Consider the following 12,348-nt stretch of genomic DNA (forward strand, 5'->3'; position numbering starts at 1 on the left):
TAGAGCCCTGGTGTCCTTGGAGAAAGAGCACGCGGTCTTCACCAACACCCTGGAGTTGTTCAGGGAGAGGTGGGCGCCGCAGGGAGTGGAGTGCATTATTTCCCCCTCCAACTCTATTTTGATTTAATCCCTGCCCTCCCCTTCACTGTTTGATCACACAGCATTGCCCTTTGATGTGAAGGGCATTGCTTGTCAATGGACACTCGAGTGTTTTCCTATCTTCCTGGTAGTGGAAATTGAATAAAGGTTCATGCACCTTGTGTCTCTCACTGTGTCTCACACCTGCACACACACACCATGGGTGCTGGGGAAAAATAAGCACTACCGCAGTTAGGTCATAGTGTGGGGGTTAGGAAAAACAAAACAGAAGTGCGAGTGTTTCCTTTCTTCCTGGTGGTGGAAATTGAATAAAGATTCATATTCCTTGTGTCTCTCACTGTGTCTCACACCTGCACACACACACACCATGAAAAGAAAACAAACTGGAGTCTCCCCCTCTTCCGCGGGTACGTTAGAGCCCAGCTGTCCTTGGAGAAGGAGCATGCGGTCTCCACCAACACCTGGAGTTGTTCAAGGAGAGGTGGGCGCCGCAGGGAGTTGAGTGCATTATTTCCCCGTCCAACTTTGTTTTGATTTAGTCCCTGCCCTCCCCTTCACTGTTTGATCACACAGCATTACCCTTTGATGTGAAGGGCACGGCTTGTCACTGGCCACTAGGGTATTTCCTTTCTTCCTGGTGGTGGAAACTGAATAAAGATTCGTGCACCTTGTGTCTTTCACTGTGTCTCACACCTGCACACACACAACATGGGTGCTGGGGAAAAATAAGTACTGCAGTGGGGGTAATGAAAAAAAAAGAAAAAAGAAAGAAAACATTTAACTGGAGTCTCTGCTCTGAGAAAAAGGAAAATGAAGGAGTCTTGGCTGTCTTTTACGTAGTTGTTACTGTTACTTTTGTGATGACTGAGAGTGGGATTTGAAATTTATCCTCATTTCCCTGAAAACTGGTTGTACGGTGGGGTTTGGGGTCTGGCTTTGCTACCCCTTTTCCTTGTAAAATTGTTGTTTCTTTGTATAGAGCTGCTTAATGTTAACTGTTTGTAAACTGTACTTTTTAATAAACTAAATAAACTGGAATCTCCACTCTGAGAAAAAAAGTAGGAGTCTTAACTGCCTTTTATGTATTTGTTATATTTGTATTTGTTTTTATTTGTTATTGTAGTTGTTACTGTTTGTGATGATCGAAAGTAGGATTTGAGGTTTGTCTTCATTTCCCTGAAAACTGGTTGAATGGTGTGATTTGGGGTCTGGCTTTGCTGCCTCTTTCCTGTACATGAAGCTGAAAATGTGTTGCTGGAAAAGCGCAGCGGGTCAGGCAGCATCCATGGAGCAGGAGAATCGACGTTTCGGGCATGAGCCCTTCTTCAGGAATGAGGAAAGTGTGTCCAGCAGGATAAGATAAAAAGTAGGGAGGAGGGACTTTGGAAATGCGATAGGTGGAAGGAGGTCAAGGTGAGGGTGATAGGCCTGAGTGGGAGTGGGGGTGGGGGCGGAGAGGTCAGGAAGAAGATTGCAGGTTAGGAAGGTGGTGCTGAGTTCGAAGATTGGGACTGAGACAAGGTGGGGGGAGGGGAAGTGAGGAAACTGGAGAAACCTGAGTTCATCCCTTGTGGTTGGGGGGTTCCAAGGCAGAAGATGAGGCACTCTTCCTCCAGCTGTCGTGTTCCTGTACATGTTAACCGTTTGTAATTTGTACTGAAAATGTGTTGCTGGAAAAAAGCGCAGCAGGTCAGGCAGTATCCAAGGAGCAGGAGAATCGACGTTTTGGGCATAAGCCCTTCTTCAGGTTCCTGAAGAAGGGCTTATGCCCGAAACGTCGAATCTCCTGCTCCTTGGATGCTACCTGACCTGCTGGGCTTTTCCAGCAACACATTTTCAGCTCTGATCTCCAGCATCTGCAGACCTCACTTTCTCCTGTAATTTGTACTGGTTAATAAACTAAAAGAAACAAACAGAGGGGTTCTGTTGCCTCTAGGAGTTGGCTTTAAACTAACCAGGGTTGGTGTCATGTACTAGGCACGTTTAAATAAAGACTGCCTTGGTGGTAGGACACCGGCCTTTGTGTAGTTATTAAACTGCTGCACTTTTATAATTCTATGATAGGAAGACGGCTCTACCAGTATCGCTGTAGACCTCACCCCCTACAAAACCCTCTACACTTGGGGAGTAGGACAAATCAACATTGTTTCTTTCTCCGCTGACACTGTCTGATCTCCTGATGCTGTTTCGACTTGCCATATATATATATAAAGTGTTCTCCCATCATGCCGTCTTTGACATTGAGAAGCGAGAGCAGCGACGTGAAAGCCAGCCAGGGAGAAACCAGGAATGAACATGGGACCCAGTCACTGTGCAGTATTTGTGTGAGATTGTATGCCCTTGGGGGGATTTATTAATCACTGTGAAGGGGCTGCGAGTGGTCTCCCAGCTTCTGAAATCTCTTCCCCAACCCCCTTTGACCGCAGAGCTCGTTTCCGCCACCCAGTCAAACCTTCTTCCTGCACCAGAATCACATGAGGGTTTATTTAAGGGGAAAAGAAAAAGCGGTGAACGGCGTCTGACGTGAATGAAGGTCACAGGGAGAGAGTAATCCCTCCCTTTCTGTCCCGGCTGCCGGGCGAGGGGGACTTTGCAGATCCACCGTCCACCGTCCGCCTCAGCTTCAGGTGGGGGTGCATTTACTAATTTTTGTAACAAAAAATATGCAGATTCGGGTGGATTTGTAATGTTTTGAGTGTGTTTATGTGTGAGTGAGAGAGAGAAAGACCGGCCCCAGCTGCTACCAATGGCGGGATCAGGCTCCAACTGGGGGGTACCTGAAGGTTATTGAGTAGTTTTCCATCAAAAATCACTTCCCATCTTGAGGCGAGCGGTGGGAGCAATCGCCTCTTGCACCTTCGTTTTCGCAAGAGGATCAGATTTGGATGCTCGCAGTCCCTCCGTTGCTTTGGCCCGGTCTTTCTTTGTTTTCTTTCAATACGAGGCCCCCTCTGTCATTCTACATTTTTATACATTTCTCTCGCTCACCGCAGAGCTCAACAGCGCCTTGGTCACAGGATTTGCAGTCCTGTGTCAGATTTTTTTTAAATTTGGACACGTGGAATAAGAATGGACAGTTACTACTTGCTTTTTTTTCTCTTGAAAAAAAATGTCCATTTGCCCTTCTCTCTGTCCTTTTGGTGTCATTGTCGTCCATTGCCATTAGTCGCTTGTTTGACCAGAACTGTGCATGGTGACCCAGTTTTAGTCTGCTCAGTTCATAGTAACTCAAACTCCCTAGCAACGCCTGAATTATATAATGATCATTTGTAAAGCTGTACAGCTGGAAGACGCTGATTTATTCATGCACTTGAAGAACATCTGATTAGATTTTCATCCATATATTCAGCACAGATTGAGAATCCAGTCTGGAATTTATTAATGTAAGACATTTCTTGTATGATAAGGGATACTAACAGATTCCCAGAAAAAAAGGGATTTTCAATTTGAAATCTTGACACCATTGGGGGAAACTAGATTGACATCTCATGAGAAGAAGGATTGGAATTGAATAGCGGTTTTTTTCCCTTTTTCATTCTTATTTAGGTGAGAGATCAAAGAAGGATGATTTCTTACAGAACATGATCGAGTGGTGGAGGTGTATGGTGTAAAGTTCATAATAAAATAATTGCGTGGACTAGAGGGGAAGGGAAAGTAAAAGCGACAGGGAATATGGAGTTAAATGGAAAGATAAGCAACAGGATAGCTTATGTGCAGGCGGATTTAAACTCGAGGGAGACTGGGAATGCAGCAAAAAGAAAGGATAACTGAGGACACCTTATTACTTCCAATATCTCTAATGATAAAGTTAGCATTAAGGCATTTTACCTGGATGCTCGTAGCATTCATAACAAAGCAGATGAACTAATGGCACAGATCATAGTGAATGATTATGATGTGGTAGGCATCACAGAGACATGGTTACAGGGGGGTCCCCTGTACCGGGAAATAGAGAAGGCATGTCAGAAAGGCAAGGTCATGGTGATCATGAGAGAATTCACAATGCATGTGGACTGGGTAAATAATTTTGCCAGTGGATCCAAAGAAAAGGAATTCATGGAATGCTTATAGGATGGCTTTTTGGAACAGCTTGTCATGGAGCCCACAAGGGAGCAGGCTATTCTGGACCTAGTGCTATGTAATGAACCAGACTTTATAAAAGATCTTAAAGTAAGGGAACACTTAGGAAGCAGCGATCATAATATAGTAGAGTTCAGTCTGCAGTTTGAAAGAGAGAAGGCAAAATTGGATGTAATGGTGTTCCAGTTAAATAAAGGTAATTATGAGGGTATGAGGAGAGGAACTGATAAAAATAGACTGGAAGCAGAGCCTAGCGGGGAAGACAATAGAGCAAAAATGGCAGGAGTTTGTGGGTATAATTGATGACACTTAACAGAGGTTCATCCCCAAGAAAAGAAAGATTATCCGGGGAGGGATTAGGCAGCCATGGCTGACAAAGGAAGTCAGGAAATGTATTAAAGAAAAAGCGAGATCCTATAAAGTGGCCAAGAGCAGTGGGAAATCAGAAGATTGGGAAGGCTACAAAAACAAACAGAGGATAACAAAGAGAGTAATAAGAAAGGAGAGGATCAAATATGAAGGTAGGCTAGCCAGTAATATTAGAAATGATAGTAAAAGTTTCTTTCAATACATAAGAAACAAATGACAAGCAAAAATAGACATTAGACCACTTCAAACTGATGCTGGAAGCCTAGTGATGGGAGATAAGGAAATAGCAGGAGAACTTAACAAGTACTTTGTGTCAGTCTTCACAGTGGAAGACATGAGTAATATCCCAACAATTAAAGGGAGTTGGGGCTGAGTGGAGTATGGTTGCCATTACAAAAGAGAAAGTGCTAGAAAAGCTAAAAGGTTTTAAAATTGATAAATCGCCTGGCCCCGATGGGATACATGCTAAAGTCTGAGAGAGGTGGCTGAGGAAATAGTGGATGCATTGGTTGAGATCTTTCAAAAGTCACTGGAGTCAGGGAAAGCCCCAGATGATTGGAAGATCACTGTTGTTACCCTCTTGTTCAAGAAAGGATCAAGACAAAAGATGGAAAATTATCGGCCAATTAGCCTAACCTCGGTTGTTGGTAAAATTCTAGAATCCATCATTAAGGATGAGGTTTCTAAATTCTTGGAAGAGCAGAGTCTGATTAGAACAAATCAACATGGATTTAGTAAGGGGAGGTTGTGCCTGACAAACCTGTTGGAATTCTTTGAAGAGGTGACAAGTAGGTTAGATCAGGGAAACCCAGTGGATGTGGTCTATCTTGACCTCCAAAAGGCCTTTGATGAGGTGCCACACGGGAGGCTGCTGAGCAGGTGAGGGCCCATGGTGTTCGAGGTGAGCTACTGGTATGGATTGAGGATTGGCAGTCTGACAGAAGGCAGATAGTTGGGATTAAAGGTTCTTTTTTGGAATGGCAGCCGGTGACAAGTGGTGTCCCGCAGGTTTGAGTGTTGGGGCCGCAGCTGTTCACGTTATATATTAATGATCTGGATGAAGGGACTGGGGGCATTCTAGTGAAGTTTGCCGATGATACAAAGTTAGGTGGACAGGCAGGTAGTACTGAGGAAGTGGGGAGGCTACAGAAGGATCTAGACAGTTTGGGAGAGTGGTCCAGGAAATGGCTGATGGAATTCAACGTGAGCAAATGCGAGGTCTTGCACTTTGGAAAAAAGAATAAAAGCGTAGACTACTTTCTAAACGGTGAGAATTTGTAAAGCCAAAGTACAAAGGGATCTGGGAGTGCTAGTCAAGGATTCTCTAAAGGTAAACTTGCAGGTTGAGTCCGTGATTAAGAAAGCGAATGCAATGTTGTCATTTATCTCCAAGATGGTTGGAATCTAAAAGCCCTGTTGTGCTACTGAGACTTTATAAAGCTCTGGTTAGGCCCCATTTGGAGTACTGTCCATTTTTGGTCCCCACACCTCAGGAGGGACATACTGGCACTGGAGTGTGTCCAGCAGAGATTCACACGGATGATCCCTGGAATGGTAGGTCTAACATACGAGAAACGGCTGAGGATCCTGGGATTGTATTTATTGGAGTTTAGAAGATTAAGGGGAGACTTAATAGAAACGTACAAGATAATACATGGCTTGGAAAGGGTGGACGCTAGGAAATTGTTTCCGTTAGGCGAGGAGACTAGGACCCGTGGACACCGCCTTAGAATTAGAGGGGGTCAATTCAGAACAGAAATGCGGAGACATTTCTTCAGCCAGAGAGTGGTGAGCCTGTGGAATTCATTGCCGCAGAGTGCAGTGGAGGCCGGGATGCTAAATGTCTTCAAGGCAGAGATGGATAAATTCTTGATGTCACAAGGAATTAAGGGCTACGGGGAGAATGCTGGTAAGTGGAATTGAAATGCCCATCAGCCATGATTGAATGGCGGAGTGGACTCTGGACGGAATGGCCTTACTTCCACTCCTATGTCTTATGGTCTTATCGAGCTGACCCTCTAACCTCAGACAGATAGATCCAAATGTTCCTGTGTTGTGATGAAGCTTTCATGACAGAGTATTAAACTTGGATTAAATTTATAGTTCAAATTGTGCAAATATAATAACTCTTGTTGGCAATTTAAACTCTTAGCTTCATCTGTAAATTTTCAAATTCCCATCTTGTTAGTCACAACCAGTGTATGCGGAGACATTTCTGCATTTTTTTTTAGCCATTTCATTTCTTGCTTGAAACCAATGCTATATGATTGTAAGCCTTTGTGATTGATCCTTTCTGAGGTACTGTACATTCTTACAGTTAGCATAATGTGTAGTAACAATCAAACTTGTTTTAAGAAATATGTACATGAGATTCATCCAGTGCATTGCAGTTCTGTGCCTGGGTGCTTTGAATTCATTCTGGGAAAGCAGTCAGTCATTCCTCCAGCTTTTGGAGGCTCTGAAGTAGCAGAATGTTTATCCATCACCCTTGAACCTGAATAACTACAGGACATATTTCTAGTGAAAAGTTGTCACTATAACACCCTGTTAAATTGATATTTCATCTACCATCTTTACCTACACTTACTGCTAAGTATTTAACAATTTATTTCTAATCTAGGAAACATTCTCGAGTACAGTACATTGAAATTAGTCACATCCATAAATTTAGGAAGAACTACTCCAAGAACAGACTAATGAATGTTGCATGGAATCTTTTATAGTTGTCAATAAGAGTTCATTCTTCAAACTTACTTAAAAACTACACCTGGGTGCCAATGCTGTCAACATGGTAGAATAAACTTGATCAGTTGTTCTCTTCCACCTTCACACCTCAACTTCATTAGCAGGTATTGTATGATTTGGAGATGCTGGTGTTGGACTGGAGTGTACACAGTTACAAATCACACATCAGGTTATAGTCCAACAGGTTTAATTGAAAGCACCAGCTTTCGGAGCACCGTTCCTTCACCAGGTGGTTATGAAGGAGCGGCACTCCGAAAGCCAGTGCTTCCAATTAAACCTGTTGGACGATAACCTGGTGTTGTGTGATTTGTAACCAGGTTTTGTATGTTATTGTTCCGTTGGGTTCCTCAGATTTTTCACAGATATTAGATTTGGATAACAATGTATCAAAAGTCTAATTATTATAGTTCAATTCCTGGAACATTTTACCGTATAAAGTTTCCACATGAATTATATTTTCAAGAGCAAGTGTTTAGAAATAGAAAAGCTGTTGATATACTGATGAAGGCCACAGTTGTTTCATTTTTGCTATCTATAACTGAAGTTGTCTGTAGAACTATAAAACCCAGAATAAATAATGCAGTACAACATCAATTGTTGTTACTTACATGATTAACTGGAAAAGATTTGCAGGCCTTAATCTATCCAAACTACAGCATATTTTAAATAAATATTTATTATTTTACAGATCAGACAGGGAATGGAGTTAATTGTAATGCATTGTTCAGGGTGAAACAGGGGCAAAGAGGGATTGGGCAGGAACTTAAAGTTGTAAGTGTGAAGGAGGATAGTGGACAATAAGTAAGTGGAGGACTTACTTATTGTCCACTATAAGGAGTGACCGTAGAATATAATGACAGAAACTTCAACCAAGACAATTGAAGCATCAGCAAGGATCCAAGGACCAGTAGTGGACGTTGTTTAAAGCAGCTCTGAAGTAATAGATATGAACAAATTTTTTTGGTTTCATTATGATCACGAAGGGTGCTGAATAGTGGTGGGATTAATAGATGCACAAAACCAATTAGCCTTGGAAATGTAATTGTTAAGTAACACACTCGACCAGAATCAGATCAACACATGATATGTATTTTGTTTGTTAACAAATAGGTCACTTTTCCTGCTTTTGAAATCTCCCATCCAAGTACTTAAGTGTCAGAAGGTATTTTATTGCTTATGCATTGCACAATTAGCCTCACAACTGATAGGATCAATTCTTTTATTTTGCATGTTCAAGTTTACTTATTTATCAGGATCACTTTTGTGTGCATTTCAATCATTTAGTGATTTATCGGCATACGAAGTGGGGAATTCATTGATCCTACATCCTCAGTGAGGTGATCTGTTTGAAAGGTGCAAAGTATGGAGAATAGGTGCTCCACCTTTGTAGGCAAAAGTGAGGACAGCAGATGCTGGGGATCAGATAGTCAAGATTAGAGTGGTGTTGGAAAAGCACAGCAGATCAGGCAGCATCCGAGGAGCAGGAAATCAACACTTCAGGCAAAAGTCCTTCATCTTTGCCCGAAACGTCAATTTTCCTGCTCCACCTTTGTAGCCCTGGGATGGGTTTGGCAAATTTTACCAATTTTTACCTACAGCAGAATTACAACCTCTAATCTTCATTGACTTAATTCACCCTGGACCATTAGAACTTAGCATAATAACCTTTCAGTTAAGGAATCCTGAACTTTTTAATCAAATAAAATGCCTGTTTACACCAGCTAATGCTTTGACAATCCATGTTATAATGGCTTCACCTGAGCTGCTGTCTTTCAAATCAGCTGTTTGAAAATTGGAATTGCCCAAATGTTGGGCATCTCTGTAGGCTGTCATGCATCAATTTTAATTATGATTAAATAAATAAAATTTACTGCTACATTTCATCTAGTGCTGGATTAATGTATTGACATTTTGGATTAGTTCTTTTCTTCATGTACTGGTCTTCACCTGTGCTTCATAAACCCTTGAGCTGACCCACACAAGCTTGGCCTGTTTTGCTTGACCATTCTGACTCTTTCAATCTTAGCATATCATTTGTTTTCAAACTTCGCTATCATGTTCTTTTCTTCTGAAGACATAATTGAAGTAATGAAATGAAGTGAATAAATTAAAGTTCCTTTTTTTTTCTCTCTTTTTTTGAAGCTAATGGGATCAGAAATTTGGCAAGGCCTTAGTCCTGAGATGGCTGATTTTGAGGCACTGTACCATTGGTAGAAGTGTTGTGATGATGTAAGATCATAAGGAATACAGTGTCCATTTAATGGCAGGTTTTATTGAAATGCTGACTTTCCTGTTATCCACATCCTCTGTTTTCTTTTTTCTGTTTCCCTCTAGAGTGGCTCAACATTAACACAGCACAACAATCCTAAGCCCTCTGCTCATCATGGCCAGTTTATTCCGTGGTGTGACGTGCTGCACTTTACCACTGTTCCACAGCGTACCAGCTGTTACGATTAAACAAACACCCTGCAAACGTTATTTTAAAACTTATCGGGTTTTGTGGAACCAACAAGCAATTAAAGGTAACTTTATAATCATTTTGCAAGTGGCTTGTTACTGTAGCTCTTTTCAGTTAAACAAGAGGGGCAAGTTGCTTATAAGAACTGTTTTGCTATCTTTAACCATCAGTGGTATTTTGTTAACTTGCCTTGTTCATGATCTATACCACATTCCACCCCATTCTATTTGTCCAAACTCATGACGAACACAGAGCTTTGCTTGCACAGAACAATTAGTATAGATACAGTTGGCTGATGGATGTAGAGAATTGTGATTATGTATGCCTTTTGCATCGGTAACTGAAGTGCAGAATCAGCTTGATTTCATTTTAATGTAAAGACATGAATAGGATTTTTTTTATGAACATGAAGTTTCCACATTGCTTTCTGGTTGTAGTTACATATAATCAATGTTGTAAATGTCAAATAAAAGTGAATGTAATTTAACCACCTTTAAGTCTAGCTTGCATAATGTCAAAGGACAATTGCATTCTTTAAGTCCAATTGTCATATTTTTGTACATGTTATGACTTTTTTTTTAGTTCTACAAGGAAAGTAATTCACTTTACAGCAGGTCTGACTAACTGGCTAACCTTTCCTAGGCCTGTGTTGGGCACAGTTCCCAGCAACTGTTTACTAGAACTTGAGACTGCATCCCTGCCAATTAAAGGAGTGATATGTGAAACCAGCATATGTGCAGCAAAAAGTGTTGTTGCGTGTTGTATATAATGTTTGTATAGAACTTGTGCACATCTTTGTTCCAGGACGGATTGCAATTTCAACACATTGTTTAATGCACTTGTGCCAGAGTTAGTTGATTTTCCCTATAGAACCAAGGAACTTTACAGTATACAAGCATTCGTCTTACTGTGTCTGATGCAGCTCGTTGCTAGAAGCAAAATTAAGACCCATTGATACTATTGCCAATCTTCGGGGCATGTGACAGGTTGCCTTTCTCCCCATAGTCCTCCTTCCTCTGTTTCTAATGAAATAATGTTTATTTTCTAAAACTGTTAAGAATTGCCAATGTCTTGAAGAATTCCATGCCCAACATGAAAACTCATAATCAACCTATCCCCTCTCTGCTTCCCAAATGATACTTAAGTGGATACAATGTTTCAATTTACAGAATAGTGTCTCACTGTAGTTTAACATTCTGGTAGAAATCCCAATATAGTTATTAACTTGCAACTATGATATAAAGTATTTACATTCCTTAAACATCCAGTTTAAAAAAAGCTGCACTTATTGTACAGTTCATTTTTGCATGCAGGTTGTTCAGGGAAGTTCCAGGCATCCAATACATGTTAAACTCTTATAAACTTTAATCTGTCCTAAAGATAATTAAGCAGTACTGTCTCTCACAATATCAGTCTTAAAGCAAGTTGAGTATTAATATCATACTTTATTAAATCATTTTTTACTTTAAGTTCATTCCTTTACCAATTAACTATCCATACAACTTCAATCTAGAAGGCCAAGGGCAGCAGATACTTGGGAACATCACCATTCTAAGTGATAAGAGACTAAACAGCAATCTAGGTTTGTTCAATACTTCGCATCAGTTGTATGACACTTTGATCTTTTACTATAAATTCTGTGTCCTGTAAGATCGCCTCGAAGCTACTCACTACCTTGCCTTGGAAATGTATTATTGTTCCTTCAGTATTGTCAGGACAAAATTCTTGAATTCTCTCCCTAATGGTATTTCAGGTCTCCCTACAGCATCTGGACTGTATTGGCTCAAGAGGGCAGCTCACCACCACTTTCTTGAGGACAGTTAGGATTGGGCAATAAATACCGTCGGTGATGCACATGTTCTGTGAATACATATTTTTTAAAACTGGAAATAAAGGTGAAGAGCTTTTGCTTGACTTGCATAATGTGGAGGTGCCGGTGTGGGACTGGGGTGGACAAAGTTACAAATCTCACAACACCAGGTTGTAGTCCAACAGGTTTATTTGGAAGTCCGACTTTCAGAGCGCTGCACCTACATCAGTTAGATAATGGGGCAGGATCATAGGACACAGAATTTATAGTAAAAGATCAAAGTGTCATACAACTGATGCGAAGTATTGAACAAACCTAGATTGCTGTTTAGTCTCTTATCACTTAGAATGGGGATGCAGGTTTTGATTAATATAGAACATAGAACATAGAAGGATACAGCGCAGTACAGGCCCTTCGGCCCTCGATGTTGCGCCGACCGAATCCTACCTAACCTATACTAGCCCAATAACTTCCAAATGCCTATCCAATGCCCGCTTAAATGACCATAAAGAAGGAGAGTTCACCACTGATACAGGCAGGGCATTCCATGAACTCACAACCCGCTGTGTGAAGAATCTACCCCTAACATCTGTCCTATACCTACCACCCCTTAATTTAAAGCTATGTCCCCTAGTAACACCTGACTCCATTAGTGGTAAAAGGTTCTTAGTATCTACCCTATCTAAACCCCTAATCATCTTATACACTTCTATCAGATCTCCCCTAAACCTTCTCTTCTCCAATGAGAACAGCCCCAAGTGCCTCAGCCTTTCCTCATAAGATTTTC

General features: G+C 41.3%; 1 protein-coding gene across 1 annotated transcript in view; it reads left to right on the forward strand.

The window, feature by feature from the left end:
• The first annotated feature begins 2,587 nt into the window (after positions 1–2,587).
• LOC132834133 (NAD(P) transhydrogenase, mitochondrial-like) overlaps positions 2,588–12,348 on the forward strand; it is a 69,937-nt gene continuing 60,176 nt past the window's right edge. The window contains exons 1-2 of the mRNA XM_060852764.1: positions 2,588–2,726; positions 9,628–9,815. Coding sequence (XP_060708747.1) covers positions 9,677–9,815 — 139 coding nt within the window. The 5' untranslated portion in view covers positions 2,588–2,726; positions 9,628–9,676. The remainder of the gene's footprint in view (positions 2,727–9,627; positions 9,816–12,348) is intronic.

Source organism: Hemiscyllium ocellatum, chromosome 39, assembly GCF_020745735.1.
Source record: "Hemiscyllium ocellatum isolate sHemOce1 chromosome 39, sHemOce1.pat.X.cur, whole genome shotgun sequence".
Taxonomy (NCBI): domain Eukaryota; kingdom Metazoa; phylum Chordata; class Chondrichthyes; order Orectolobiformes; family Hemiscylliidae; genus Hemiscyllium; species Hemiscyllium ocellatum.